The 24525-nt window shown below is 36.4% G+C and overlaps 9 protein-coding genes across 11 annotated transcripts; 4 read left to right on the top strand and 5 right to left on the bottom strand.

Annotated features, from left to right (window-relative positions):
* The first annotated feature begins 214 nt into the window (after nucleotides 1-214).
* On the top strand, nucleotides 215-3136 carry LOC136414739 (thiamine transporter 1-like). The gene is made up of 3 exons (XM_066398912.1): nucleotides 215-749; nucleotides 1910-2114; nucleotides 2169-3136. Exons 1-3 carry the CDS (start codon nucleotides 411-413, stop codon nucleotides 2954-2956), a joined length of 1332 nt encoding a protein of 443 aa, XP_066255009.1. The 5' UTR covers nucleotides 215-410; the 3' UTR covers nucleotides 2957-3136.
* Nucleotides 3137-3238: 102 nt separating this feature from the next.
* Nucleotides 3239-3840, bottom strand: LOC136414740 (peptidyl-prolyl cis-trans isomerase NIMA-interacting 4). The gene is made up of 2 exons (XM_066398913.1): nucleotides 3684-3840; nucleotides 3239-3625 (listed from the first exon to the last, which is right to left on the bottom strand). The coding sequence occupies exons 1-2, from the start codon at nucleotides 3757-3759 to the stop codon at nucleotides 3315-3317; spliced, it is 387 nt and encodes a 128-aa protein (XP_066255010.1). The 5' UTR covers nucleotides 3760-3840; the 3' UTR covers nucleotides 3239-3314.
* A 768-nt stretch (nucleotides 3841-4608) lies between these two features.
* Nucleotides 4609-9441, bottom strand: fz (frizzled). 2 transcript variants are annotated; one of them, XM_066398671.1, is made up of 4 exons: nucleotides 8103-9441; nucleotides 7584-7826; nucleotides 7415-7522; nucleotides 4609-7342 (listed from the first exon to the last, which is right to left on the bottom strand). In XM_066398671.1, the coding sequence occupies exons 1-4, from the start codon at nucleotides 9271-9273 to the stop codon at nucleotides 7164-7166; spliced, it is 1701 nt and encodes a 566-aa protein (XP_066254768.1). In that variant the 5' UTR covers nucleotides 9274-9441; the 3' UTR covers nucleotides 4609-7163. The 2 variants fall into 2 exon arrangements, with proteins under 2 accessions (XP_066254768.1, XP_066254767.1); XM_066398670.1 differs by having other exon boundaries at nucleotides 4609-7522.
* A 106-nt stretch (nucleotides 9442-9547) lies between these two features.
* On the bottom strand, nucleotides 9548-11548 carry LOC136414977 (transmembrane reductase CYB561D2-like). The gene is made up of 2 exons (XM_066399314.1): nucleotides 11136-11548; nucleotides 9548-10110 (listed from the first exon to the last, which is right to left on the bottom strand). Exons 1-2 carry the CDS (start codon nucleotides 11388-11390, stop codon nucleotides 9577-9579), a joined length of 789 nt encoding a protein of 262 aa, XP_066255411.1. The 5' UTR covers nucleotides 11391-11548; the 3' UTR covers nucleotides 9548-9576.
* Nucleotides 11549-11841: 293 nt separating this feature from the next.
* Pdzd8 (PDZ domain containing 8) lies at nucleotides 11842-16238 on the bottom strand. The gene is made up of 14 exons (XM_066399311.1): nucleotides 15884-16238; nucleotides 15575-15775; nucleotides 15332-15524; nucleotides 15065-15275; nucleotides 14858-15012; nucleotides 14613-14800; nucleotides 14377-14554; nucleotides 13997-14311; nucleotides 13726-13947; nucleotides 13439-13677; nucleotides 13157-13391; nucleotides 12923-13092; nucleotides 12741-12851; nucleotides 11842-12692 (listed from the first exon to the last, which is right to left on the bottom strand). Exons 1-14 carry the CDS (start codon nucleotides 16043-16045, stop codon nucleotides 12489-12491), a joined length of 2784 nt encoding a protein of 927 aa, XP_066255408.1. The 5' UTR covers nucleotides 16046-16238; the 3' UTR covers nucleotides 11842-12488.
* A 513-nt stretch (nucleotides 16239-16751) lies between these two features.
* Nucleotides 16752-17990, top strand: LOC136414976 (uncharacterized). The gene is made up of 4 exons (XM_066399313.1): nucleotides 16752-17056; nucleotides 17119-17495; nucleotides 17552-17738; nucleotides 17798-17990. Exons 1-4 carry the CDS (start codon nucleotides 16980-16982, stop codon nucleotides 17988-17990), a joined length of 834 nt encoding a protein of 277 aa, XP_066255410.1. The 5' UTR covers nucleotides 16752-16979.
* A 25-nt stretch (nucleotides 17991-18015) lies between these two features.
* On the top strand, nucleotides 18016-19106 carry LOC136414975 (uncharacterized). The gene is made up of 3 exons (XM_066399312.1): nucleotides 18016-18199; nucleotides 18252-18611; nucleotides 18663-19106. Exons 1-3 carry the CDS (start codon nucleotides 18016-18018, stop codon nucleotides 19019-19021), a joined length of 903 nt encoding a protein of 300 aa, XP_066255409.1. The 3' UTR covers nucleotides 19022-19106.
* A 1477-nt stretch (nucleotides 19107-20583) lies between these two features.
* On the bottom strand, nucleotides 20584-21341 carry Vha14-1 (V-type proton ATPase subunit Vha14-1). The gene is made up of 4 exons (XM_066398808.1): nucleotides 21226-21341; nucleotides 21083-21164; nucleotides 20828-21033; nucleotides 20584-20774 (listed from the first exon to the last, which is right to left on the bottom strand). The coding sequence occupies exons 1-4, from the start codon at nucleotides 21277-21279 to the stop codon at nucleotides 20748-20750; spliced, it is 369 nt and encodes a 122-aa protein (XP_066254905.1). The 5' UTR covers nucleotides 21280-21341; the 3' UTR covers nucleotides 20584-20747.
* A 687-nt stretch (nucleotides 21342-22028) lies between these two features.
* Nucleotides 22029-24516, top strand: gb (genderblind). Of its 2 annotated transcripts, XM_066398944.1 has the most exons (10): nucleotides 22029-22196; nucleotides 22266-22488; nucleotides 22541-22656; nucleotides 22709-22934; nucleotides 22989-23033; nucleotides 23083-23206; nucleotides 23263-23463; nucleotides 23521-23636; nucleotides 23690-23901; nucleotides 23952-24516. In XM_066398944.1, the coding sequence occupies exons 1-10, from the start codon at nucleotides 22031-22033 to the stop codon at nucleotides 24005-24007; spliced, it is 1485 nt and encodes a 494-aa protein (XP_066255041.1). In that variant the 5' UTR covers nucleotides 22029-22030; the 3' UTR covers nucleotides 24008-24516. The 2 variants fall into 2 exon arrangements, with proteins under 2 accessions (XP_066255041.1, XP_066255040.1); XM_066398943.1 differs by having other exon boundaries at nucleotides 22709-23033.
* The last annotated feature ends 9 nt before the right edge of the window (nucleotides 24517-24525 follow it).

The following is a 24525-nucleotide window of genomic DNA, read 5'->3' as shown; positions in this document are numbered from 1 at the left end:
TGTCGATAATAGTTATAAAATTGTCATTTTCACATAAAGCTTTAATAAAACGTACAGAACTAATAGATTTTTTCCATTCAATTTTAGCAACTAATTTAAAAAGTCGCCAAAGGTAATTCCTGTTCAGTCGGTGCAATTAGAGTAGTAAGTATTGCGAATAAGCGTTGTTTTGCCCGTTAAAATTAGCAATTCATCAAGTATTGTTCAAATAACCTTCAAATACTTCAAATCACAACTACGGAACGGCAACAGAGAGCATTTAAAAGTCGCACGTTACCCACACGCAATCCGCAATCAAGGCCGGATCAAATAAACTTGAATAATTTAAATGTGTGCTCTTAGTTGCGCGATATATATCAAGCAAACATCAACCTGCTCTATCATTTTTTACATCACTTACTTGGTGCAGCATGTTGTTTAAAGGGAGCCCCAAAACTGGCGAAGAGAGTTGGTTAACCGTATCCTTACCACTATGCGTCTTTGGTTTCCTCAAAGAACTCAGACCTTCCGAACCATTTATCTACGAGTTCCTTGTGGGGCCAGAATGGCGGAATCTCACCGAGGATCAAGTCAATCAGCAAGTGTACCCTGTAGGGACATACAGCTACTTGGGACTACTTATATTGGTCTTTCTCATTACGGATATTTGCCGGTACAAGCCCTTGATTGTGTTCTCAGGCATCTCAGGTATTGTTGTTTGGGGGATGCTGTTGTACACCACTAGCCTTCTGGAACTGCAAATTTTGGAGGTAAGGGGTATAAATTGCCTGTAAAAATGTTTTCGGTCATGTTAGATTCAATTAATAGCAGTGATGAGTGAGGATTTTATAAAACTTCAAACCTGTGTTTGTAAAACATGTAGCCTACTTTAAATAGGGACGTCCTTTTACAGGTTTGTAGTTCATGTAAGTAAATAAGAGCCCCCCCATTCCAAAGACAAAAGTACTTATTTTTTATTATCAATTAGATCAAGTCAGTACAAGCAAACTACAAAATTCCATAATACTCATTCATTAACTCTATTAATACCACTTTAAGCTTGATATAGCTGATCTTGTATAATATCCACTACATTGTCAATTTAAATTTAATTATTAACGTTTATTGTTCAATAATAGGCAGACGAAGCATTTAAAAAGCACTTCTGATTAGATAAATATTTAAGAATGTGTGGCCATCATAAAAATACATGGCAAGAAAGATAAACCCTTTCAATATTTAATTTGCAGCCTTAAGGGTCAATTCAAAGATATGCTATTATAGTAGTTAAATAATATACATCAATTCTATAATCAACTTATTATACAAATAGATTAAACGTCATAAATTCAAACTAAAACTATATGATGTAGCTAAAGACCTGGTTTATACAGTTCATGGACTAAAAATGCCAGTCCTAGTGAAATTCTTCACACCTAATTCACGAGTATGCTGATTAAGCTAAACCAAACAGTCAAGGTGTAAACTATAATAAAGCCATTTACAAGGCTTACGCAGGCATATTTATTCAAAAAACATTGTAAACAAACTGACTATGGAAATTTTAAAGACAATATTAAGGCTCTCTCATAATCCTGTGCAGCGAGAGAACATAGGCCAAATTCCATTAATCATATAATCATGATAACTGTGGCAAAATTTACTAGATAAGATAAAAAGACGTGGTATTTCACAATACCTACGTTTTCAGATGTTGATACGCCTCTAAAACCAATTTTATTTTGGGAAAGGTCAATATTTTGGATATTTTTAGAGGCACATCATGGACAAATTTGGTCGCCTGACATTTTGGCAAGCATAATAATTGCAAGCACGTGAAATGTTAATTGTGTTACACCATCAAAATGTAGGACCTATTAAATGTCTTAAAAACTCAATACTACCATGCCCCTTTCACACCTAATTTCAGGGGTTCTATGGAGCATTTGCAGCCTGTGAAGTGGCCTACTTCACCTACATCTACGCCAAAGTAGACAAGGATTACTACTCTCAAGTAACATCCCATACTCGAGCTGCAATTTTAGGCGGACGCGCCATTTCCGGCATACTTGGCCAAATACTTGTGTCTTTTCACGTAATGGACTACAGGCAGCTCAACTACATAACGTTTGGTTGTAAGTGTCCAAAATGAAATTATCAGACATTTTTCTACTAATCTATTTATGCAGCAATGATAGTAGCTACCAGCTGGAGCTTCTTCTTATCCCCAGTAAAGCAGTCAATCTACTTTCATCGAAATCCCACCCCACAGACTCTAAGCCATAAGAGCAGATTTGCTTTCAGTTTAATGTGGGACCACTTCAAAGAAGCCTACTCCAGCAAATATTTGATAAAATGGTCAATATGGTGGTCATTTGCAACATGCGGTTTTATCCAGGTGCAAGTCTACATGCAGCCTCTATGGGCAGAGATCGTAAAAGATCCTGATAGCCCGATTTACAACGGTGCTGTAGAGTCCATATTGACGATTTTAGGATTTTTGGGTACTCTTGCAGCTGGAGTGCTGAAAGTCGATTGGAAAACGCGCGGAGAATTGGCACTAACTTGTTGCTCATTATTGCAAGGCTTTGCTATGTTGATTGCTTCACAGACTGACTGGATTTTAGTTGGTTATATCTGTTATGTTGTGTTTGGTACTTTATTTCACCTAACTATTACTGTAGCAAGTAGTGAAATAGCCAAGCTAATCAAGGAAGACAGTTACGGACTTATTTTTGGGTTAAATACTTTCATAGCACTTTTATTCCAGACAATTATGACTCTTGTGGTGGTAACTAAAAATGTGGGTTTTGCCTTGCCTCCTAGGAGCCAGTATTTTGTTTATGGGGTGTTTCATTTGATTCTGGGGTGCATTTACATTATTATAGGATTGTCTTGCTGGCTGGCCAGCAAGAGAGATTATAGGAGAGCTAGCACTGTGCCTGACCAACCCTCTCGCACTGTAATTATTTATTGAATTAGGCAGGTATCTTAATGACTTAGTATTATAATATTTTATCAAGTGTTTGTTCCCTTGTTACTAGTTCTTTAGTATTTATTTTGCTCAAACTAATTGATATGTCTTTGTATAAGGATTATTAGTAGACCCTTGAAATGACAATTATTATTGTTAGTGACTCCCAATTAAGGCTTCTAGTGAGATGATTCAGTATTTTTCATATCTCATAAGCACAAAACAAGCGTTACCTGCTTGTAGATACTAACTTGGCTGTGATAATTTTTAAAAAAACTTTGTATGTTCAAAGCTTAAGGATAATTTATTACATGCTATTATAAAAATTAAAAACTATCTTCATTGCTTAAATACCTAATCACTATTTCTTTCCTTCGACCATAATAATATGATACCCAAACTTAGTCTTTACAGGAGGATCTGTATAAACAGGGCTATTCACTGTGGACACAGGAAGTGCAAACGCAGCTTCTTGAAAAGACCCCACCATTGATCCACGTGTCATCCACCCTAAATCGCCCCCCGAACGAGCTTTGTCCTCACTATAAGCCGAGGCCACTTCAGGGAACTTTTGGCCAGCTTTCAGTTTCTCCAGGGCTTCTAAGCACTTACCTTGTTTTTCGCAGAGGATGTGTCGGACTTTAACAGCTATGCCTCCTTTCTTGTCTTTGCCTGAAGAAGAATTACAAATGCTCTGACTGGAGTTGGGCGTCTCATTTGTTGAGTATACCTTTTTCGCTAGATTCTTCGTTCTTAGGTTTCGCACCCGAACCGGATTTTGAACCACCACCTTTCTTGGGAGGCATAGTATGACTCTTGATGCTAGTCTTTTTATTTTTGAATTAAAAGTCCGGTTCTTTTTGGTTAGTGGATAATTGAATGACAATAACAGAGAACTCCGCTTCTACGGCTTAATTAAGTATTGGAGTTATTCGTCGGGATTTAGTTCAATATGCACTAAATTTCACTCCAATTACACTACAGGTTAATACCGCGTGACACTTGAACAGAATATTTGTATCACATCACATGATTAAGTAGCGCCATGAACAGTTGATTGACAATTTGCAAAAAAAAGCAATATTGTATAGTATGTACCAGTTTGACACATTTTCGATATTTTATTTTCCGCAAAAAACAAATTTCGGGTCTAAAGTATGTGATAATTATCAATTAACGTATCAAGCATTATTAAGCATTTTCAGCACAGTTAATATCTGTGATAATGAGCTTTTCAAAACTCTTCTTTTTGGGAACACGAATTGGTACCGAAATAGTTCAAATAGGGTCTCAGTTCCTCAGCAGTCATTCACACCCCTTTGGACTATCAAAATAACTTAAATATGGCCTTAATCCCCTCCGTGACTGCTGGGAAACTGATCCTTGGTCACATTTTTCCACAAGTGAAAAATCACATTTCAGGTATTCAAAGATTTCCCAAGACTAAACCCAATCCCTCAATTCTACCCTCCTTATTTCAGCTTCATCGCAAACAGCACTATTCTACTGCTCCTGACAAACCACGAACTACAAGGCAACAACTAAAGAAGGCTATTGCTGAATATGGAGCCACAGTAATAGTATTTCATGTCAGCATATCTTTAGTATCCTTGGGTTTGTGTTATTTTCTGGTATCAACTGGATTGGATGTGAGGGAGCTGTTAATTAGCCTAAAATTGGAGAATTGGGTCAATTCAAACCCCACACTAGTATCAAATGCTGGAACATTTGCAGTTGCCTATGCCATTCACAAGGTTTTTGCCCCTGTGAGACTGGGGATTACGATGGGTTGTGTGCCATTTATAGTTAAATACTTAAGAAGTAAACATATTTTGAAAAAGTGAAAAAATTTGGTTTGATTTCAGTAGGATTTGAATACAACCAATTTGTTTGAACATTTATTTAGTTAGTTTATACAAAAAAAAGATACATGGTAGTACAAAACGGAGGTTAAGGCAGTAAATTTGCACTATAAAAAATTTAAAACTGTTTAGTTTATGTAAAGCAAATATACATTAACATTAAAAATGTAACAGGTAACCCTGGCTTTTTTTGCCTAAAGATAAAATGTCATTAAATAGTCATTTCTATTTAATGCATGTCAGAAAAGCTGAGGCTACCTAAAGATCAACGCCTTCAACAATTTCATAGAGTATATCACCTTAAAATAATTCCCTTTAATACTCATAATAATAAAAATCAGTCAAACTCATTGAGTTTAGAAGTTAAAAATATTTACAAATAATTATTTACAGAAATAATGCAATAGCAAATACTAAATGGTAATTAAATGCAGGCAGGATAACCTAGGAGTACTAGAAAAAATCTACAGGATTTTTAACACCTTACACAGGGTGTTTTAGTTCTGACCTTAATTCTTGCAGGGAGATTTCCTACCGCTCCCTGTAAGAACGCAGGGTAAACGTGAAACAGTCTGTATACATCCAAACACGAATAAAACTCAAAATTTGCCTCCCTGTTAATAAACAGGAGTGGCTCTTAACAAATGTATCGTTTGTTTCAAACTCACAACAAGATTTCTATAAGCTAATTTCGCTCAATGAAACATTGTCCTCTACAACTCTCAATCGATATTGTCACATATGTGTATAATAAAGCCCCGAAGGCTGCCTATGTCGATATGAAAATATTGCAAATTGTATCTGTTTGTGATCTACATGGAAGTATAAAAATATATCAAAAACTATATGATTTTTATGAGTGAATATATGCACGAGCTTAGTCTAATATAGAGTTGCTGCTTTTGAGTATGAAAATCTCTAATTTCCCTAAAAATCACAGCAAATTCAGCTGCTGTATCCATTGAGAAATTGCTTCATTTTCAGATAGGTGAAGAAATGCCTTGCAAATTCGCACCATCATTGCTCCTAACATTTCTCTAATCTAGATAATGCCTTAGGCTTAAATTTAAAACCAAAATGACATCTATTTATTGCACTTTTTATTGACACAACTTTCAATTTCGGAAGAAGGAACTAAAGAAGAAACCGTTTCTTTTATTTCATATATGTAGATACTTAAGAGCTAATAAAATATGGCAAAATCTTAATATACACCAAAAGGCTAAGTAATACGGAAATAAATATCCCTCGTTAGCTTCAATAGAAGCAAAAATATGATCTCGACAAGTGTAGAGAAAACAGAAGATTACCGTGGTTCTCCGAAAATAAGCCCTAGTTAAATTTGTCAACGGGATGACTCGGGGAATCTCCTTTCCCAGCTTGTGTGTTGGTCAATGACGAATGATAATATATACACTGTGCGTACCATAAGCTTGTTATACACAACATTTTAGTTAGTTCACATTCATATGCCGTTTTAGTAATGAAAATCTCATGGCTTTTTGTGGAGAAAAAAAGGGAGATCTACGAATGATCCAAAAGGGGTGATTCGAATACAATATCCTCAATCAACAAGCCGACGAAGAAAACATAAGTGTGCATTAGGTCGACGACCATTATTGCCTGAACTAAAAGACATTGCATTTGAAAGGATTACTGAGAAAGTAACAATGCGTTTGGTTATTTATTGGGCTAATATTCAAGCATTTACTCTTGCAATGACACCACAGCTAGACATCGCCAAACGAATTCAAAGCATCCCAAGAAGTCACCACTTGGGTGAAGAATGTATGGAATAAAATAAGGGACACCTGTGTTGTCAATGCTCTACAAACAAGTTACCCGGACTAGAAGAGCTCAAAGTGGTTTTGCTCTTAACATAAGAGGTTGAGACCAGCGGTCTTAGAGTAAATGCTGGCGCAACAAATTCAAGCTGAAATTCGGAGTCTGGAACAATTATCAATTACTGTGTATGACAAAATAAGACATTCCCCTCACATAAGCCCTGGCGCACCTTTTCGGGGAGAATAAAACGGAGTTATGTTTCCGGGAAAACACGGTACTGCATAAAGTTAATTGACACAAAAACCATAGAACAAATACGTTACAAAATGCATAAAACTCTTGTTCGTCTAAATTTGATACTAAAACTTACGTTAATAACCTGAACCTGACTAACCTGAGCTGATTGAATTCTTTTACCACCCAAGTAAACTTTGGTGATATGATAGTTACTAATTTCAGAGAAGAATCAGTCAAAACTTTGTCAAATGCAATCAACACTTAAATAATTGATTTGAACATATCTATGCTCAGTAGTGAGTATTAAGAGAGGTGTAGAGACATCCTTACACATAAGCCTCGACACGGCGCTTTTTTAAACTGTTGAAAAACACCCGCCAACTGTGGACAGTTTTCCCAAACCCTGACCAGATCCACACGCTGGATGTGATGCCCACAATCATGGTCATCAGATACTTTACCATGAAAGCTTCGAAGTAGGGATAGAATTTTTTTTGTTTTATGCCTACAAACAGGGTAAGAGATTTTTGGGTTGGAAATTGAAACTTTAAGGGTAGTGAAATCAAGGGGTACTTACCAGAAATAGGGCATGGTACTGAATATTTTGTATTGTGGCAAATATCCATCCACCAGGTTCGCATCCAATCTTCGTAGTATGAGCTCTCATAAAACAGGCAAGCAATCACTAAAGTGATATGAATTAAGTATTATTGAAAAAAATTGAAAGAAGAATTACTTGGACTTACCTATTAAAGCAGGCAAAGTGTATAAAACTGAAAATATGCCAATTCTAATCATCAGTTTTTCCAATTTTTCGGTTTTGGTACCCTCATGCTTCATTACTGTTCTAATGCGGAATAAAGACACAAATCCACTAGTAAGGAACACAGTCCCAAAAATCAGATAAATCACCAGTGGTAAGAGGACAAATATTCTCATTGCTTCTACATTCCAAATTCCTACATAACAAACACCACTAAGTACATCACCTTAAAGAAAAAAAACAGTAAAACTGGAGCTCTATAGAGGGTGACTCAGAACTGAAATGGCACAAGTAGATTGCTAAAGGAATACCACAATTTAAATCTATTACATATTAAGCAAATCAAAACTAAACATTAATATAAGCATTAGGTCTCTTACTGACTGTACAGACAAATCACTTCATTAACAATGGATTTAAATGAGTGGCATTTTATAGCACCCTTGTTGTAAGAGCTCTTATACTCCAGACATTAATAAAATAAATTTTAAACAAAACTCACCGTCAACTTTCCCAAATGACAAAATAGTAATTGTTTTCACAGCAGGAATGGCCCAAGCTGCCAAATGAAAATACTGAGAATTTGCTTCAATTGCTTCATGTCCCCACTTCAACCCAGCAGCCAAAAACCATGTTAATGTCAAAACTACCCACCAAATACTGGATGCCATACTGAAGAAGTAGAGCACCATAAAAATAATAGTGCACGGTTCATATTTGGTGCCTTGAGTTACAGTTTTCTCAGTTACATTCCCAAGTTTGGATGGAAAGGGCTCCTGGCAAGCTATGCTATCACCCATTAGGAAACCCACTAAATAGGCACACGCTACCATGAAGTAGCACACTGAGAGAAAGATTATTGGTCTTTCTGGGTACCTGAATCTGTCTGTATCAATTAGGAAAGTGCATACTGTAAAGAGGCAGCTGATTGAACAGAGAAGAGCCCAAACTCCAATCCACACTTGAGAAAACTGGCGTTTTCCTTCATTGAAAAACATCATCTGACATGGAGCCCCACAATTTTTCTCTACTTTGTCTCCTACTTTGAAGGTATAGTCCAATACTGCTGGGACTTTGAATTGCTCTGGGCAAACAAAGCCAAAATTCTTGCCCTTTGTGGGCAAATGATCAAAATGAGTTATATGTGTGTTTTTAGTAGGATGAGAACTTGGAGGCACAGCCACATTATTCTGACCAACACACAGCTCTTCAGGAACAGATTTGTCAGGATAACTATCGCAATTCAACGACTCTGGCCAATGAAAATCAAATTTCTCCATAATACCTTCACAGCCGCTTCTTGCAGACTCACACAAGGACCTACAAGGAGGCAAGGGATGCTCCAATATGGTACAAACAGGAACAAACACAGAACACAAGAAAAACTGTAAATCTACACTGCAGTTGATTTTGACTAGAGGGAAATACTGGTGTACTTCTAAGCCCGCCTCCTCTTGGTTACTGTGTCCCATAAGGTTGGGCATTATAGTTTTATTATAGGGAATGCCTGAGCAAAAGGGGATGGTGATGGGTTGGCACTTGTCGTGAGTTGGGATTAAATCGTCCGAGTCGCTGATTCTGGTAGTACCCTGGTATACACAAACTCCGCCATTGAAGAGCAACAGGAACAGGACAGCCAAGAATACCATAGTGGTTGTCGCGTTTAAGCCCATTGTGCGGGTGTGTTTGATGGTATTGAAAGGAGCGTGAGCAGCTATTTCAAGGTTTCATTAAGCATTTTTGGTGTTTATAATTCTTATAACTAAAATATAAACAAAATAAAAAGGGTTTTGTTGAACAAATACTCCTCGCGCAGAAAAAACGTACAGATACAAATGACACTGACAATTGATGTTGATGATATCGATCAATGACGTTTAACCTCTATCCAATCGTATAGATATAAGTGTAGATTATGTAAAGAACGACTAATAATGCAATTACTTCGAGTATCTTATATTTCTCAATTAAATAACTTAATCGTCTTTATCTTCGCTAAAATAATTCTTAACAACTCTCACTAATTTCACTGACGGTCCGTAAACTGCCCAAATTACTGGATAACTAACAGTAACCAATCCGAAATAAAAGGTAGAATCACTGCGATATGATTTCTTCCCATACCAGTTCGAATACACGCTCAAAATCAAAGCTAGAGCACCGAAGAAAAAGGCCAAAGTCCCGGTTACTACGTGGACAAACTTGACTAGTCGATGATAGTGCTCCGCTCCCAGTTCCTTGCGATACCACAGTACGAGTCCGTTAATGATGGGGGGGCACGTACTAATCAGGGCCAAAAGGCCAAATAAACCGTGCCAACTGACAAAGTGGCTCTTTCCTTTATTTTCCTTGTTGATGTAAGCCACGATAAATCCGATTACAGATAAGATGTATCCCGCCGATAGAATGATAACGTGGATCTTAACCCTGAAGCTGCCTTTTGTTTTGAATCTCCAGTAGGTGTTGTATTTGTTGATTGCGTACAAGCCTTCGGTCATGAGGAGCATCCACTAAAAAAAAGTTCAATGAAGATTAGGTATTAATTATAACAGTATTTTACAGGGTCGCCGTTTTATTAACACCACCATTGAGAATGGGATCGGAACTTTACTCTAATTGCACGTACTCCGTATCTCTAAGATAACTGAGATCCTCATGATGAAGCTAATAAAACGAGCACCCTGTATATGAGTTATTTCCCCAAATAAATTATACATATTCCACGAATTCAACCGGGACTATTCCCAGTGGGGAAATACATAAAATGGGGAAGGTATGACTCATGAGCTTCATTACAATATGGAATTTTCTCCTCGAAAAGCATCAACCTTGAATTTATAGGTGGTTTTATCTAAGCTAAAAGACTATAATTGCAGGACATAGTGATTAGCACATTTATAATATCGTTTTTAAAAAGGTTTTAATGGTTGCGGTAGAGAAGCTAAATGTCTAATATGAACAAATAAGAATGGTAACTACATGACAAGCAAAATTGCGCAGACACTTGATAACATTTTATCCTGAAACATTTATAAATAATCCCTTCGGATTAACTTCTGTAAATGTTACACAATTAACAGCAATAGATATGATGTGCAAGGTATGGAATTGCTTAGCAGTTCTTGACAATAAGGTGAAAGAGTCTGCGACAGGAAACACTGAAACAAATTAATCTCGCTGCACTCATTCTTCATATATCTGAAATAAAGACTCAACTTTCTGATTATACCGTGGCTTTTCTGGCTATATATTTACAGGTACTTTTTGCTTATTTTGATTTAAAAAATATCTCCTTAAATTTCAACCGCACAAAACACGCCCTATATAAAGACTGATTATTAATTATTAAAAAAAACCTCAAATAAGACTCCTGTCTCAATAGGTGTTTTAAATGATCACTCGTTACTTATATGCAGTAATTGTAAATATGAATCTAACATGACCTAGTTACACGTTCCACTAAACATAACCTTAGATTACATTGATTATTATTAAACAATATGTAAACGATCTCTTCCTAACATCAAAAACTTACTCCGATAGCCATCAACAGGGGATGCCACGTGAAGAAATCAAACTCGGCCCTTAGGGCCAATTTCACTACCAGGTAAACAAAAAGCAGAACACTGATGTGCGCCAATGAAGTTAGGTGAGTGCGGAAAGTCACTTCTTCTTTGGGCTTCTCCAGTCTCTTCTTCTTAGATTTACTATTATTCTCTTCTAAATTCGTTTTGTTTTCGGCAAGGTTCTCCGATAGGAGCTGCTTTGCGTCGTCCGAGTATGGCGCCATTGCGATTTCAACTAAAGCGGTTCCGATGTAATAGAAGCCGACTCGATCAACATTCTGCAATGAATCAGGGGTTTTTAATCTCGTTTCTAATGCTTCATTGTCTAATTTTTCATTGACGGTTCGCTGAATGCTATTTGCACTTGTGGATTCTTGATCATCTGTAAATTCCATTGTGAAATACGCGAATTAATTTTTTGGAGACGCGCGAGTTCTTAACTGATAAATTAGAAGAAATGCGCTATAGAATTTGGATACACACTGTTGAAATTTCTTTGATTTGAGTATCAAATCGAGTTGTTATTATTGATAAAAAGCGCTGATTTGCGTATTTTTGAATGGAAAATGTGTGGTATGTTTATGTAATGCGAAGATGTTTGTTTACCCATAAGATGAGCACTGCACAAAGTGCAGCATCACTGCACAAAAACGTGTTAGAATCTTCTAATGGAAGTTCATATAGACAATTTATTCGTTACGTTCTAAACATCATAAGTTTGCTAAGTATAACAACTTCAAAATATCACAATATATTGTTAAGTTATATTGGGGTCTTTGACAAGTAAATCACGAACTTACAACCACGGCAACTGGTGTCATTCTTTTCTGCTAAAAAAACTAAGATGTTGCGGAGTTTTATTATGCAATAGATTGCTAAAGATCAGTGGTGGAAACCTAATGCTCAAACACTTTCAAATCTAGGAGCTATTATTGCACTTTGCAACCACAATTTTTCTAACTTAAAAACTAAATAAAAGAGGAGCAGCCCAATATAAAACAAAAATCACTTATAGCTATTAATTAATTGACTAGTGCCAATATAATCTAAGGGTTACTGTAAATTGTACCGGCCAGACACTTTAATCCAATTGCAATTTGTAGCTGCAATGAATACTTCCCGATCTTATATTTTGTCAAAAACATCATCTAAATTGTTACTGATATGCTTACCTTATGTAATACATCGTCATTTAATCAACCTTACAATATAATCTCCCGCGGTTTAAGTACTACTTGAAACAGTCTATAGATTAAAATAAATACTGCTGGGTTGTCTGCTAAACAAATAAATAAAAATAACCATTAGGTCTTACATTACAATTAAACTATTTTCTCTTGTGTGTACTGCAGGCCCGAACAGTAATGCAACATCAAAACGGACAGTGCGTGCACTTTGGCGTCCGCTTGACCTATTAAAAACGCTAATTTGGCCTTCTCCACCTCTGATTCTTCAGTGCTCAATTTCTTGGTCAGTTCCATATGTTCTGACGTGGACAGATCCAGGGTTTTCTTCAGTTCCGCCATCTGAAACAATTATTATATAAAACCAAAACAAGATCGCACCATTGTTACCATTAAGTTGATTTTTTCTTTCTTCTCCTCCGGCGCCAGTAAGGCGTACAGTCGCTGACCGCTTTCCTTAGCATTGTCCATTAGGGATTCATCCGCAGGGCACTGCATTACCTGTATGAAAAATACCCAATTATCTTAAGATTGAATTGCAAGAAAGTATAAAAACGCTTAAATATTATTACCTGATCAATCAGTCTTGCTACAGTGTCACATGCATCCTGTGGGGTTTTTTGCACTTCGTCCAGGGCAGTGGGACAAAGGGCAAATGGATTAATACACATAAGGGATTGTTTTCTACTTGGTGTTCTTTGGGGACTTGGCGGTAAGCTACGAGATGCGATGGAAGGTGAACCTGTTGTTTGTGTGTGAGGTGAATGTTAGAAATTCTTACAGGATAATGGGACCATAATTCTTACCCGGGATACTAAGATTAGAGACACTATTGACCCGTTTCAAATTCCCTTCCAAATTGTCTGGGTCCTCAATAATCCCCCCATCAGCCGACTGTAATACTGCTTCAGTCGACGGATCAGTCTTGATTTGCGCCAATCTATCAATGACGCACGCGTTGCTGGTCTGACACTTAACAACGCACTTTTTGTGACAACACATTCCACACTGCCTACATTGCACCGCATCTTTCAACCAAATCTACAAAACTCATTATAACAAATTACCTGTTAATTCACCTCACCAACCTTTTTGGAGCAAAAATCGCAATGGGTCGTCCCATGGAACTGCGTTCTAAGAAAGTCATGCTTGCTCTTCGTTCCCGTAACATCAGTCTTAGCATCTGTCGCAGTTGATGTTTTTCTACGGGATTCCGAGCATTCAAGAGGCGTCCAAACAAAAGATAATAGGGCGTCTCCGAAGCAGAATACATGTTCAAAACCTGAATGTGCCAGTAACGGATGCGTAGTTGCTGACGTTGTTACACCTAATTAGATTTTTTATTGATTGAGTTTCAATTGAAACACTATAAAACCTGGAGGCAGGAAGGAGTAGCGCCTTGAATGGTGGCCTAAAACACTGACCGAACACTCGGAGGTTACATAATTTAGGGGAACATTTAAGTATCCCAGAAGGACGTCAGGTGTATTAGCCTGAATTGCCCAGGCGTTGATATTAATGTATTTGACGCCTTCTCTAATTGGAAAGCGAAATTCATCATCAAAGTGAAGTAGATTGTCCACTGGCAATATTTTGCCTATAAAAAAAATTACATCATGGCTGGATTTAAAAGATTTTCTTTTTACCTTGAAATATTTCTATTTGAGAAAATATCTGTTCGCTTTCCATGCTATCCACTTCAGTTCTCACTATTTCTGGCAAGTCACAAACTGAGTTTTTCTTCGAGGAAGGCGCTCGAGATTTTTGAGCAGCTCCTGGAGAGCCTCCCCCACCTTTTCGCTTACGCAAACTAAAACTACTGATGGTTTGGGCAATTTTGGCCATATTTTCGTTTGTTGACATCATTTTCGGTGATCGAGGCTTTCTCTCATCCTTTTTCACATCAACAATCACAAAGGACTCTTGCTCTGCTTGAGTCAATTCAGTCTCACTATCGTCACCTTTTTGTAACACAAAAAAGACATATCTTATGGAGCTCTATCCATACAAAAATTATTATCCTTACATTTAACATCTAATGCCAAAGACACAGCCAATTCTTTCTCCTCTGTCAACTTCCATTTGGCAACATAATTGTCAACCACTCTTTCCACTCTAAGCGTAACATTGCTGCCTGCTACAGACTTCATGTATTTGGCAACCTGAGGTACTAAGGTAACTAATTTGTTTTCAACTGAAATGACCTAGAATCCAAATTAGAAAATAACCTCCTTAACTACTTCTACAGCTAATAATATGTACCACATCAGAAGCTCTTAATCCAGCGTGATATGCACACGAGTTAATAGTTACACTGTCAACCACAACCACACCACCATCTTGACGGAAAATCACACCTAGCTGAACCTGTTTCAGTTTTGTCATTGTTATTTCCAATGTCATGACCATAGCTTCATCTTTCTGGCATAATGAGATCCATGGTATCGAATCTGAGATTTTAAACATGAATATAATTTTTGCAAGTAAAAAACAAATCAAAAACTTACCTATAGCTACAGTTAAATACACACTCTGAGCAGCATCAGGAACTGATAGTCTTGACACTTCAGAAACACTCATCTCCAGTGTTCCTTGAAGGTTCACCTCACTGTCATCTATGTCTAATTGGCTGGGATCAGTTTTAACAAAGAATGGCTTATATCTAAGACACAATTTAATTCTTGAATCTATTAGACATTTTAGAAATCTATTACCTAAGCTTATAATTAGGCAAAGTGTGTTTCCTCTTAATGGCTTTCTTGATTTGATTGACTATTAAATTAGTTATATTTGACTGAAGCTGCCTGCCCTGAAAGTGAGATTCTACAGCCAACTCTAAAACAGGTTCTGTATAGAAGCTGAAAGACCAATGGGTGTATGGCTGTCTTGAGAATTGCAGTCTCGCCAGCCCACTGATTTTCTTGACTAAAACATAAAAGAAGTTTTAGTTAATGCTTTAATAGAAAGTAGCTGCAAGTGACCTTTAATTGAGAGACAGGCAGTTTTGCTAAACTTCATTTTGGCATCAATACACAACAAAAAGTTGCCACTATAATCTAAATTGACAGCAATATTAAGAAATTCTATATGGTTGTTTTTTGGATCAAGCTTAACACTCTCTACAGATATGTCTTTAATGTCAGGAAACTGGGACCCTAAATGCATGTCTTTTATCTGAAACCATCATTGTAAGCAGTAATCAATGCTGCTACTTTGAGACTTACAGTAATTGAATCAAAGCACTTTCCCATTGTGGTTTTGGTTAAGAGTTCATCAAACTCCATGGTTAGCTTCTTATACAACCATCTTTTGATGGTCTCAGAGTGTCGGAATTCATGAAATAGGAATTGCATTATGAGACTTACAGTTAGGCCACCTTTGCTTTTGTCATTTATGACTCCTGAATCTAGTTTTTGCTTAATTGCCTGGAGGAGGAGAAAGAACTCAATTCAAGGTGGGGAGTTGGGAAATCATGATTTATGTATTCAAGAATTCTGGATGTTGATAAGGGGAGTAATGTTAGAAGTACTTACTTGGGGCAAGGTATAATCAAATGATTTCTTATGACTGGCGCTCGTCACTATAGGACTCTTTTTCAAATAGATATAGAAAACATAATACTGGATATAAAGCGTTAAAATGATACCGAAAAACACCGATACAAAAGCCACGAAAAATATTCCGAATAAATCCATTTTTATAAACAGCAAGTTTGCTCTATCACAGTTTAAATAAATACACCAATGGAATGTATTAAGCTAAAAGTGTTAATATGTACGTTTATTAGTTGCAAATGTGTACACTTGTTATATATATTTAAATTAAAAGTATGAGAATGATTTTTTATGTTATAAAAAAGTTAATTAACAATTAAATACATTTTTGGGCAGGCGCCGGCGCAAACAAATTGTTTCACACTAGTACGCTGAAAATTCCGCGGTCAGCGTAAATGCGAAAAACGGTGTAGACACTTGTCACATTTGATTCTTGATTCGCCTAATTTATCCGTGTTTCGTGTTGATATCGATTTACAAACATAACTCCAAACATTTTAAAACAACAAAAAATGTGTTAAATAATCTTAGAGATCTTTTCTAGTTAGACTTCGGTTCATATTAAAAGTCGATAGATCAAAATAAACAATAATCTGATTTTTATACATTATAGACAATGATGACACATCCTGAATTGACTATTCCGGTGTAAGCAGGGTAACACAAAAAATTCAACTCTAAAGAGTAAACATTGGCCAAGATAACATGCTATCTTTCTTACACTGACGGAAGTTAATAGACAACTCTTGCGAGCTGAAGATCGTTAAATATATAAGTTGTGTTCCGGATCCTCCATAGGACACTTGGGAACCCTTTTTCAACTGCTAAAAAAAGAAAAATCGGGTTAAGTTAAAGAGAGGCGTTTTGTGATACAAAGCTTTTCCGGACTCCTGTCTTCGGGATTACCTCTTGAAAGCAAGAGGCTTTTAAAGATTTCAAGCCATAAAATCTACCATTTCTGCATTAGCAGCACTAATCGGGTTAGTCATCTCGGTATCAACGATTAAATTCAAATTCTTCTAGTTTTGCGTTGTAAAAGAATGGTCAAAATCTTTAAATCTGCAATAGATTTTTAATGGAAGACCGTGTTGACCAGTTGCTTGAATCTACCTCCAACTACCTGGCTATAATTAAGTGTGACACCTCTAAAATGTAAGCTAATAGATTCATAATCTGTTAGAGTGCTCGAGTAATACTTTGCTACATTGTTTCAGTACTGTACCTTTCAAGTGTGCAATTCCCTCCTGCAAAAACTCTTTTCTTAACTATCAAAGCCACCAGAAAGCTACATATAAATTCCACAACTTTCCCAAATCCCTTAAAGAGAGATTGAAATGGAATGCTATTTGCCAGTTACCTGCAGACACTCCCCATTCTTATGTTAGAAAAGTTTGTTCTGAGCATTTCACTTTAGATGATTACCAGAGGGATTTGAAAGGAGAGTTTTTGTCTCCAGGAACAAAGCGAAGCTTAAAGCCAAGTGCCTTGCCTAGTATTAACATTAATTATAATCTTGAAGAGCTCGATAAGCTTACTTTATATCCATTGTCTAGTTCTGACGAAGAGGAAGAGGAGATTGCAGAGGGAACTGGTAAATAATTACATAGGTTCTCGAGTGTTTTGAATTACTTTATTTAATTTTTCCAGATTTAGCTTCTCAAGTTGAGAATTTAAAGTATCAAGTAATTTCCTTGAAAAACCAAATAACTGCTACTCAATTTACAATTTCAAAGAAGATTAAATCAGCCAAAAGCCGCAAAGGTTATTTAGCCCATTTCAAAAGGGACCTAAAAAAAACTACTAAAGCCATAAAAGAGAGAAAAACTGCTCCAGAGTAATATTGACCTGACTCTATTAGAATTTTTAAATTATAACAAATTAATGCTCTTTCAGAAATTTCCTATCAAAAGCCCAAATTGAACTTCTCAAAGGTGAAAAGAAAAAAGTTTTTTGGAGCGATGATGACCTGGCAAAAGCCTTTAGTATAAGGCATATGGGCGGCAAGGAATTTTACTTGTATATGAAAAATACCTTAAATTATCCTTTACCAGCTTTAGCCTGTGTTCAAGCTTGGGCCGCTAATTAAAAATTTTCCATTACATTAAGCCAAAATGCCTAAAGATGGACAAGGACAGAGGTCAAACTCATTGTTGTGCAGTATTGTGGGTTGCTCAAACAGCAAGAGACAGACCTCTTCCACTGCAATTTATTACTTGACTCCCAGGGAGACAGCTTGGGCAGAATTTTGGAGACGAGCATTGAAAGATCGAATAGGCAGTACTCGCATTGAGACTGGTAACTAATTTTTCTTTTTCTTTGATATTGTATTCCTTACTAAGAGTTTTAGCTGCACTATGCTCCAAGCACTTCAAACCTGCAGCTTTTGAGAGATTTTCCAAAATATTGATCAACTGTGCAGTACCTACAATCTTTCCTGATGATGATGAGACGGTACCTCCTCTTCCAAAACAAGAGAAAACAATGCAAGGATTGTCTTCAAAATCTAGAGTCACAAAAAGGCCCTCAAATAGCAGAGCTTCAACATCCTCTCAGTATCAGGGAATGAAATATAAGCAGGAGGGTGGTGTTAAAAGGGAAAGAGAAGATGAGGATGCTTCAAAGCCAAGTGACTCGTTTTTGCTGCGAGAGAAGGAGAAGCTTACGCAGGTTGTGAAGCGCCTAAAAAAAGAGAAAAAAGATCTTGACAGTAAGTCGAAAGTGATCCATGATAGAATAGAAAAAAAATTACTTTTTTTAGACCAATTAAAAGAATTAGAGAGAGCAGAGGCAGAAACGTCGCGAGAAATAAAGGAGCTGAAACGGCAGCGCGAAATAAAACACAAGGAGTACTTTGCGATGCCCTTGGCGGACCAAACGCTGCTGAGCAAATGTTATTCGCCAGCTCAGTTACGGCGTTTAAACTTTAGGTTTGATCATGCTCCATGGACCGAGAAAGACGCCTGCGTGGCTTACACCATATCTTGCTTAACCAGTCAGGACTTCCAGCGTTTATTGAATTCAGAGCTTAAATATCCCTTGCCTGGAAGGGCTGCTCCCTCAAAGAGAAGAGCAACATTCCCCTCAGTATGGTTAGAAGAACGGAACGAAGAGAATTGAGAAACTTTGGTGTTAGTTGTTTTAATAGTTTGGTGAAAAATTATTGATACCAAAGGTCTAGAAATTAGAGGAGTAATAATGGCAAGTGAATTGTTTTATTTCATTGACTCCCGTCTTTCCCTTCAAAGTGATGGAATTTGTAATGTGTGCTAATGTTGAAATCGTCATAATGAAAATACAACTTTTATTTACATTTATCTGAAGCAACTAACTGCATTACTTTTACAAGTACAGGTCATATCAGTCTTATTATATATCACACTTCTTTCATAATTTCCAGGGTTATTCACACTGAAAAAGTTTTACAATCACTGCAAAAATGGGTAATTTGAGCAATGATTTGTAACTTTTCAGTCACCAACTAGGAAAAATTCAGAAACTGAATTACTAAACTTGAGAAAGAGTTGAATCTCACAAATAACTACAAAAATATTGAATCTTAAAACTATCACATTAACAAATCAAATTGCATCACGTTAATTCCTATTACAACAGTTAGAGTGCAAGTACTGTCCGCAATGATTCAGTTTTGCTTTGTATACCATGAAATAATGGGGGTAATATTCCGAGTCGAAATATTTAACATAGGTTTGTCCACCATGTGCCCACACAGTGTCAAAACCAAATGTGGGAAAAAAAATGTCATTACCATGAACTTGAATTACATTTTGAATTAACACATCCACCATAAACATTGCCCGAATGGGGTTGTCAAATTTCGAACTGTGTTTAAATGCAGTGTTTGGTTGTGTTGAAAAATAGACACCCGGTCCAAATTTAAAGCGGTGACCTACAAAACCGTTTATAGCTCTCAAAAAACGCAGTGTAATGCATTTGATGATACTCACCATACCTCCAGTCAAAATTAATTTTACAAATTGAATCAACACTATCCACTGAAGTGTCATGAAAAAGTGTCTTCATATCAGTGTTGCCTCTGTTCTCATATTCAAATTTTTTGTGCAGGAACTTGGTCCATAATAGTGGATTTTGAACTCTATAAATGCCCCTAATTTCCCGAATATAATTTCCATTTAATTCAGCTCGAACATTGATATATTCGGTAGAATAAGGATCTAGGCGCACTGTTGAAAATCTGTTGAATTACAGCATGTGTTTTAAGTGTGGAAGCGAACATATAGTACGTATATATCCAATTCTAAGAAACGGGTAATTAGTTTACCTTAGATGGGGCTCTATTTCAGTCCAATGGCGTGGCGCAAGATTTAATACATCTTGATAATTCATGTTACATGCAAACACAGGTAACCAAGTAGAGGTAAATTTTAACACGATTTTAATCGAAATGATCAATTTTGGACTCTTTTCTAATGAATTAAAAATGTGAAAATAATAAATTTTTGCAATGTTTGTGTTTTCCTAACCTCAAAAACTTGACAAATTGGCCTAATGTTCACTATGGATATACTTGTAGCATTCCCAGCATATGGTTGACTGCAGGTTCATTACAAACTCCCTATTAGGTGCTATTTAATAGGAACTGTTAAATGACGTCTATTTGGTTGGGGTGCAGTAAAAAATGCCCAATAGCCTCATATTTTAATACATTTATTAAACGTTACTGATTATAAAGGCGAGCGTAACTAGTATTCTCAAAAATCTCAAATAATAATTCTTTCAAATCAAGCAAAAGGAATGTATAACAAGCTATTTACACATTAAAAACTACTGAATAATACCACAATGCAGAATGGTTACTGCAGTTTTACATTTCGTCAGGATTGAACATGCCCTAAAAACAAAAAACTCAAATCAAGAAAACATTACATCAAAACAGATTCTTACCTTGGCCCTCCTCAAAATTGAATCCTTGGATGAGTCATAGGGATGGTCCTTCGATGGAATTTCCAAGATGGCAGGAAGAGGGCTGTTGTGGCTGTCGACCACATGCCTTATGATTTCGGCAATGTTCTGGTTGATCAAAATTATATCAATATCGTCTCTTTTCAAGAAACGCTTGAAGCAATCCTCAATTTCACTTACAGCAGTGTCTGAAATAACAAGCTGGGAGCTGCAATGGTTGAATGCTGCTGTACTTACTTTTGTCCACCACCATGAAATTGGGGTGTCTGTTTTTGTTGATCTCTCCCACGCCCCCCAAAAGGAACCCTACACAGGTATCCTAATATAAATAGGAGATAAATTAAGTTGAAAAGAAAATGTGGGGTAAAAAGGGGACTTGCCTCGTCTCCTATAACGGAAATCAGTTTTCCCTTCACTGCGCTGTGTAGGGCCATTTTTTTAGTTTATTTAGGGCTGATCAAAAAAGGGTTGTTGCAGGAGACTTAAAGTTTGTCACCTGACTGAAGCAGATGACTACGATTCAATGTTGTCAGTGCAACAGTGAAGGACATTTCCAATTGGGGTTTATTATTTGAATGCTATTGCTTATTTGTTATTTCTTTCAACAAAGAAAGTTGATTTTCTTTGTTTCTTCAGTAATTAAAAATTTAGTTTTGCGGATTCAAAAAAAGCATGCAAAATTATTAAATTTTAGGAATAACCTATTGCTTTTACAACGTCGCTCCACAGTATTTTTACGTCATCATTTTCCAGCCAGGGACCTTTTGTCTTTGTCTAAATGTGTATTGCAAAGAAAGATAATGATAGTTCGTTTAAAGGTAAGTATGTTTGGTTGCATACCTTTAAATAAAATGCTTTTTTCGGCATTTTAAACTCGTTTCAAGTTTCATTAATTTTAAACTTGTCCCCATTTTACTTAATTTATTACATAAATTAAACCGCAATTGAATATTCGAGTAAAACTCTTTTATTGTTTGTCTCCTTCAATCGCTTCTCTAATCACCAAAGCTCAAGAAAGCAAAAGAAGATTACAAAGTTGGTGAGGTTATGAATTTTCGCATTACCTTCATTTAAAATTAAAATATCTGAGATTTGAACTCTCTCGAAACCATATTTTGTACTTGAATATGATAACAATTCATATTCTTACTTAAATTAATACATTTACCCGAAACTTTTATAGACATGTCTGTGAAGACTGAAGTCACCAAAAGTCCCACTGAGGGCCATTTAATATCCCCTGTGGACCCTGCACCCAATGCTGAAGTGGTAAATCAGAAAATTAAAATGAAAAAACATATGGGCCTGCTCGAAGGGGTAGCCATTATTTTAGGAATAATTTTTGGCTCGGGTACTACAAGCACATATATATATTTACGATAAACCCCCTTTCATTCATCATTACCCTTTTTTTTTTCAGGAATATTTATATCTCCCAGGGGGGTAATAGAGGAAGCAAATTCAGTAGGTTTTTCATTAGTCATATGGATTCTTTGTGGTCTCCTATCCATGGTAGGGGCCCTATGCTATGCAGAATTAGGTACATGTATACCAAAGTCTGGGGGAGACTACACATACATCAATGAGGCCTATGGGTCTTTGCCTTCATTTTTGTACTTGTGGGCTGCCAATGTAATTTTTGTGTGAGTAAAACAGCCATAAAAAAAACTTAAATACCACTTGATTATGTTATAGACCCACTACTAATTCAATAATGGGACTGACTTTTGCTAAGTATGTTATACAGCCATTTTTCCCTGAATGTGACATGCCTGATTTTGGGGTAAGACTGATGGCTGCCTCAATCATATGTGAGTGACCCCAGCTGTAATTGACAAGAATTTTCTCAATTCAAATTTACAGGCTTTCTTACTTTCCTCAATTGTTATAATGTGAAAGCAACAGTAAAGTTGCAAAATGTCTTTATGTTTTGCAAAATTGGGGCTCTAGTATTAATAGTACTTATTGGTGTTGTCTGGATGTCTCTGGGAAATGTGGAGAATTTCTCTAATGCTTTTGGGCATACCACTCACAATCCAGGTAAAATTGCCAAAGCTTTTTATAGTGGGATTTTCTCATATTCTGGCTGGTATGTTTTGGTGAAGTTGCTCTTTTGGTTTATTTTAATTTTATCATTTTCTAGGAATTATTTGAATTTCATGACTGAAGAGTTACAAAATCCTTTTGTGTAGGTAAATGGTAAATGTTAGAAATCCTGCTCTACACAGCTTTTTCAGCAATTTACCTAGAGCTATCTACATTTCCCTGCCTCTTGTTACAATCATCTATGTTTTGGCAAATATGGCCTATATGTCTGTTTTGACTCCTGATGCAATAGTCTCAACTGATGCCATTGCAGTGGTATGAACAAGACAAAGTAGTCTGATTTTGATGTAAACAATTCAGTTTGGTTTTAGACTTTTGGTAATGCAGTATTAGGGAAATTCAGTTGGATTTTACCAATATTGGTAGCAATATCCGCTTTCGGAGGCCTGAGTGTGCACATCATGTCTTCTTCCAGGGTGCTATATGCAGGAGCCAGAAACGATCACTTCCCAGTCATGTTGGCTCATTTAAATGTGAAAACTCTAACTCCTGTCCCTAGTCTGGTATTTCTAGTAAGTAAAAATTCCCTTTGCGAAAAGACACTAATTTACTTTATTTCTTTTTAACAGAATATATTATCGCTAATAATGTTGTGCTCGAGCGACATCAAGCTGCTTATACACTACTGCACTGTAGTGGAGACCTTCTTTGTCACACTGTCAGTTTCTGGGGTCTTATATTTCCGGTACATAGATACTTCTAAACCCTTTTACATGTGCATTCTTATTTCTTTCTTAGATGGAAGTATCCTAAAATGGAAAGACCCATCAAGGTTCACCTTGCAGTGCCAATAATCTTCGTAATAATCTGCGTCTTTTTACTGATTTTACCGGTGGTTGAGTCCCCTCTAGTGTTTCTGGGTGGGGTACTCATCACTCTCAGCGGAGTGCCGGTTTATTATTTCGGAATAGCGCAGGAAAAAAAGCCGAAAAAGTTCCGCAGCGTCATGAGTAAGTTTCCAGATGGACGATACTTCCACCATTCAATTTGATGATTTCAGGAGGCGCCACGATTCTCTGCCAAAAGTTACTTCTGACTGCACATGAAGATGAGTAGATTTAGGTCTATCAAGACTGAAAACGTTGTATAGGTAATATTTGTGTGATTTTGTTCTAAATTTGGTCTCTGAATAATTTTACTTCGATATGAAGTAACTTTTAAGAAAAATTTTAAGGCGTATCGTCTTTTATTTTGTTTGTATTGTGTAAGGCAATATTTTTGTACTGTAACTTCACGCAGTTAGGGAAACAAAGGAAACTACACGATTATTTACTAAGTGTTTATTCTTACCACAGTAAAATCACAATTTCTTATTAAAACTCGAATGTTACCATTATAGTTGTGCTGTGAAGATAGATCATTATACGATTAGAAATGTAAGAAAACCCTTTTTGACCCTTAGTGGCTTTTTCAGTGCTATTTTATTTGCTCAAAATACTGTAGTATTTACATTTTATTTATTATTTATTTTATTTTAAACTTTCGTGCTCGAATTTCGTACGCAAATGGTTTTCCCCTAATGCGTTTAGCTAGTAAGGTTTTATAATAAACTTAATTTCCAAATACTGCAAGAG

Source organism: Euwallacea similis, chromosome 18, assembly GCF_039881205.1.
Source record: "Euwallacea similis isolate ESF13 chromosome 18, ESF131.1, whole genome shotgun sequence".
NCBI lineage: Eukaryota > Metazoa > Arthropoda > Insecta > Coleoptera > Curculionidae > Euwallacea > Euwallacea similis.
The sequence above is the reverse complement of the archived record's forward strand: the minus strand, read 5'-3'. Positions and strand labels throughout refer to the sequence as shown.

Coding starts and splice junctions, on each gene's coding strand:
- LOC136414739 (XM_066398912.1), top strand. CDS start 411: ATGTTGTTTAAAGGGAGCCCCAAAACTGGCGAAGAGAGTTGGTTAACC. Junction 750..1,909: donor TGGAACTGCAAATTTTGGAG/GTAAGGGGTATA, acceptor ACCTAATTTCAG/GGGTTCTATGGAGCATTTGC. Junction 2,115..2,168: donor CAACTACATAACGTTTGGTT/GTAAGTGTCCAA, acceptor CTATTTATGCAG/CAATGATAGTAGCTACCAGC.
- LOC136414740 (XM_066398913.1), bottom strand. CDS start 3,759: ATGCCTCCCAAGAAAGGTGGTGGTTCAAAATCCGGTTCGGGTGCGAAA. Junction 3,626..3,683: donor CGAAGAATCTAGCGAAAAAG/GTATACTCAACA, acceptor ATTCTTCTTCAG/GCAAAGACAAGAAAGGAGGC.
- fz (XM_066398670.1), bottom strand. CDS start 9,273: ATGGGCTTAAACGCGACAACCACTATGGTATTCTTGGCTGTCCTGTTC. Junction 7,827..8,102: donor GTCATTTGGGAAAGTTGACG/GTGAGTTTTGTT, acceptor TTTTTCTTTAAG/GTGATGTACTTAGTGGTGTT. Junction 7,523..7,583: donor CACTTTGCCTGCTTTAATAG/GTAAGTCCAAGT, acceptor ATATCACTTTAG/TGATTGCTTGCCTGTTTTAT.
- LOC136414977 (XM_066399314.1), bottom strand. CDS start 11,390: ATGGCGCCATACTCGGACGACGCAAAGCAGCTCCTATCGGAGAACCTT. Junction 10,111..11,135: donor CCCTGTTGATGGCTATCGGA/GTAAGTTTTTGA, acceptor ACTTTTTTTTAG/TGGATGCTCCTCATGACCGA.
- Pdzd8 (XM_066399311.1), bottom strand. CDS start 16,045: ATGGATTTATTCGGAATATTTTTCGTGGCTTTTGTATCGGTGTTTTTC. Junction 14,801..14,857: donor GTATTTAACTGTAGCTATAG/GTAAGTTTTTGA, acceptor TTAAAATCTCAG/ATTCGATACCATGGATCTCA. Junction 13,093..13,156: donor CTCTAATCTTAGTATCCCGG/GTAAGAATTATG, acceptor CACAAACAACAG/GTTCACCTTCCATCGCATCT.
- LOC136414976 (XM_066399313.1), top strand. CDS start 16,980: ATGGAAGACCGTGTTGACCAGTTGCTTGAATCTACCTCCAACTACCTG. Junction 17,057..17,118: donor AAGTGTGACACCTCTAAAAT/GTAAGCTAATAG, acceptor ACATTGTTTCAG/TACTGTACCTTTCAAGTGTG. Junction 17,496..17,551: donor GGAGATTGCAGAGGGAACTG/GTAAATAATTAC, acceptor TAATTTTTCCAG/ATTTAGCTTCTCAAGTTGAG.
- LOC136414975 (XM_066399312.1), top strand. CDS start 18,016: ATGCCTAAAGATGGACAAGGACAGAGGTCAAACTCATTGTTGTGCAGT. Junction 18,200..18,251: donor CAGTACTCGCATTGAGACTG/GTAACTAATTTT, acceptor TAAGAGTTTTAG/CTGCACTATGCTCCAAGCAC. Junction 18,612..18,662: donor AGAGAAAAAAGATCTTGACA/GTAAGTCGAAAG, acceptor TACTTTTTTTAG/ACCAATTAAAAGAATTAGAG.
- Vha14-1 (XM_066398808.1), bottom strand. CDS start 21,279: ATGGCCCTACACAGCGCAGTGAAGGGAAAACTGATTTCCGTTATAGGA. Junction 21,034..21,082: donor TTTCATGGTGGTGGACAAAA/GTAAGTACAGCA, acceptor TTGTTATTTCAG/ACACTGCTGTAAGTGAAATT. Junction 20,775..20,827: donor CAATTTTGAGGAGGGCCAAG/GTAAGAATCTGT, acceptor TTTTGTTTTTAG/GGCATGTTCAATCCTGACGA.
- gb (XM_066398943.1), top strand. CDS start 22,031: ATGTCTGTGAAGACTGAAGTCACCAAAAGTCCCACTGAGGGCCATTTA. Junction 23,034..23,082: donor GAGTTACAAAATCCTTTTGT/GTAGGTAAATGG, acceptor CAGCTTTTTCAG/CAATTTACCTAGAGCTATCT. Junction 23,464..23,520: donor TCCCTAGTCTGGTATTTCTA/GTAAGTAAAAAT, acceptor TCTTTTTAACAG/AATATATTATCGCTAATAAT.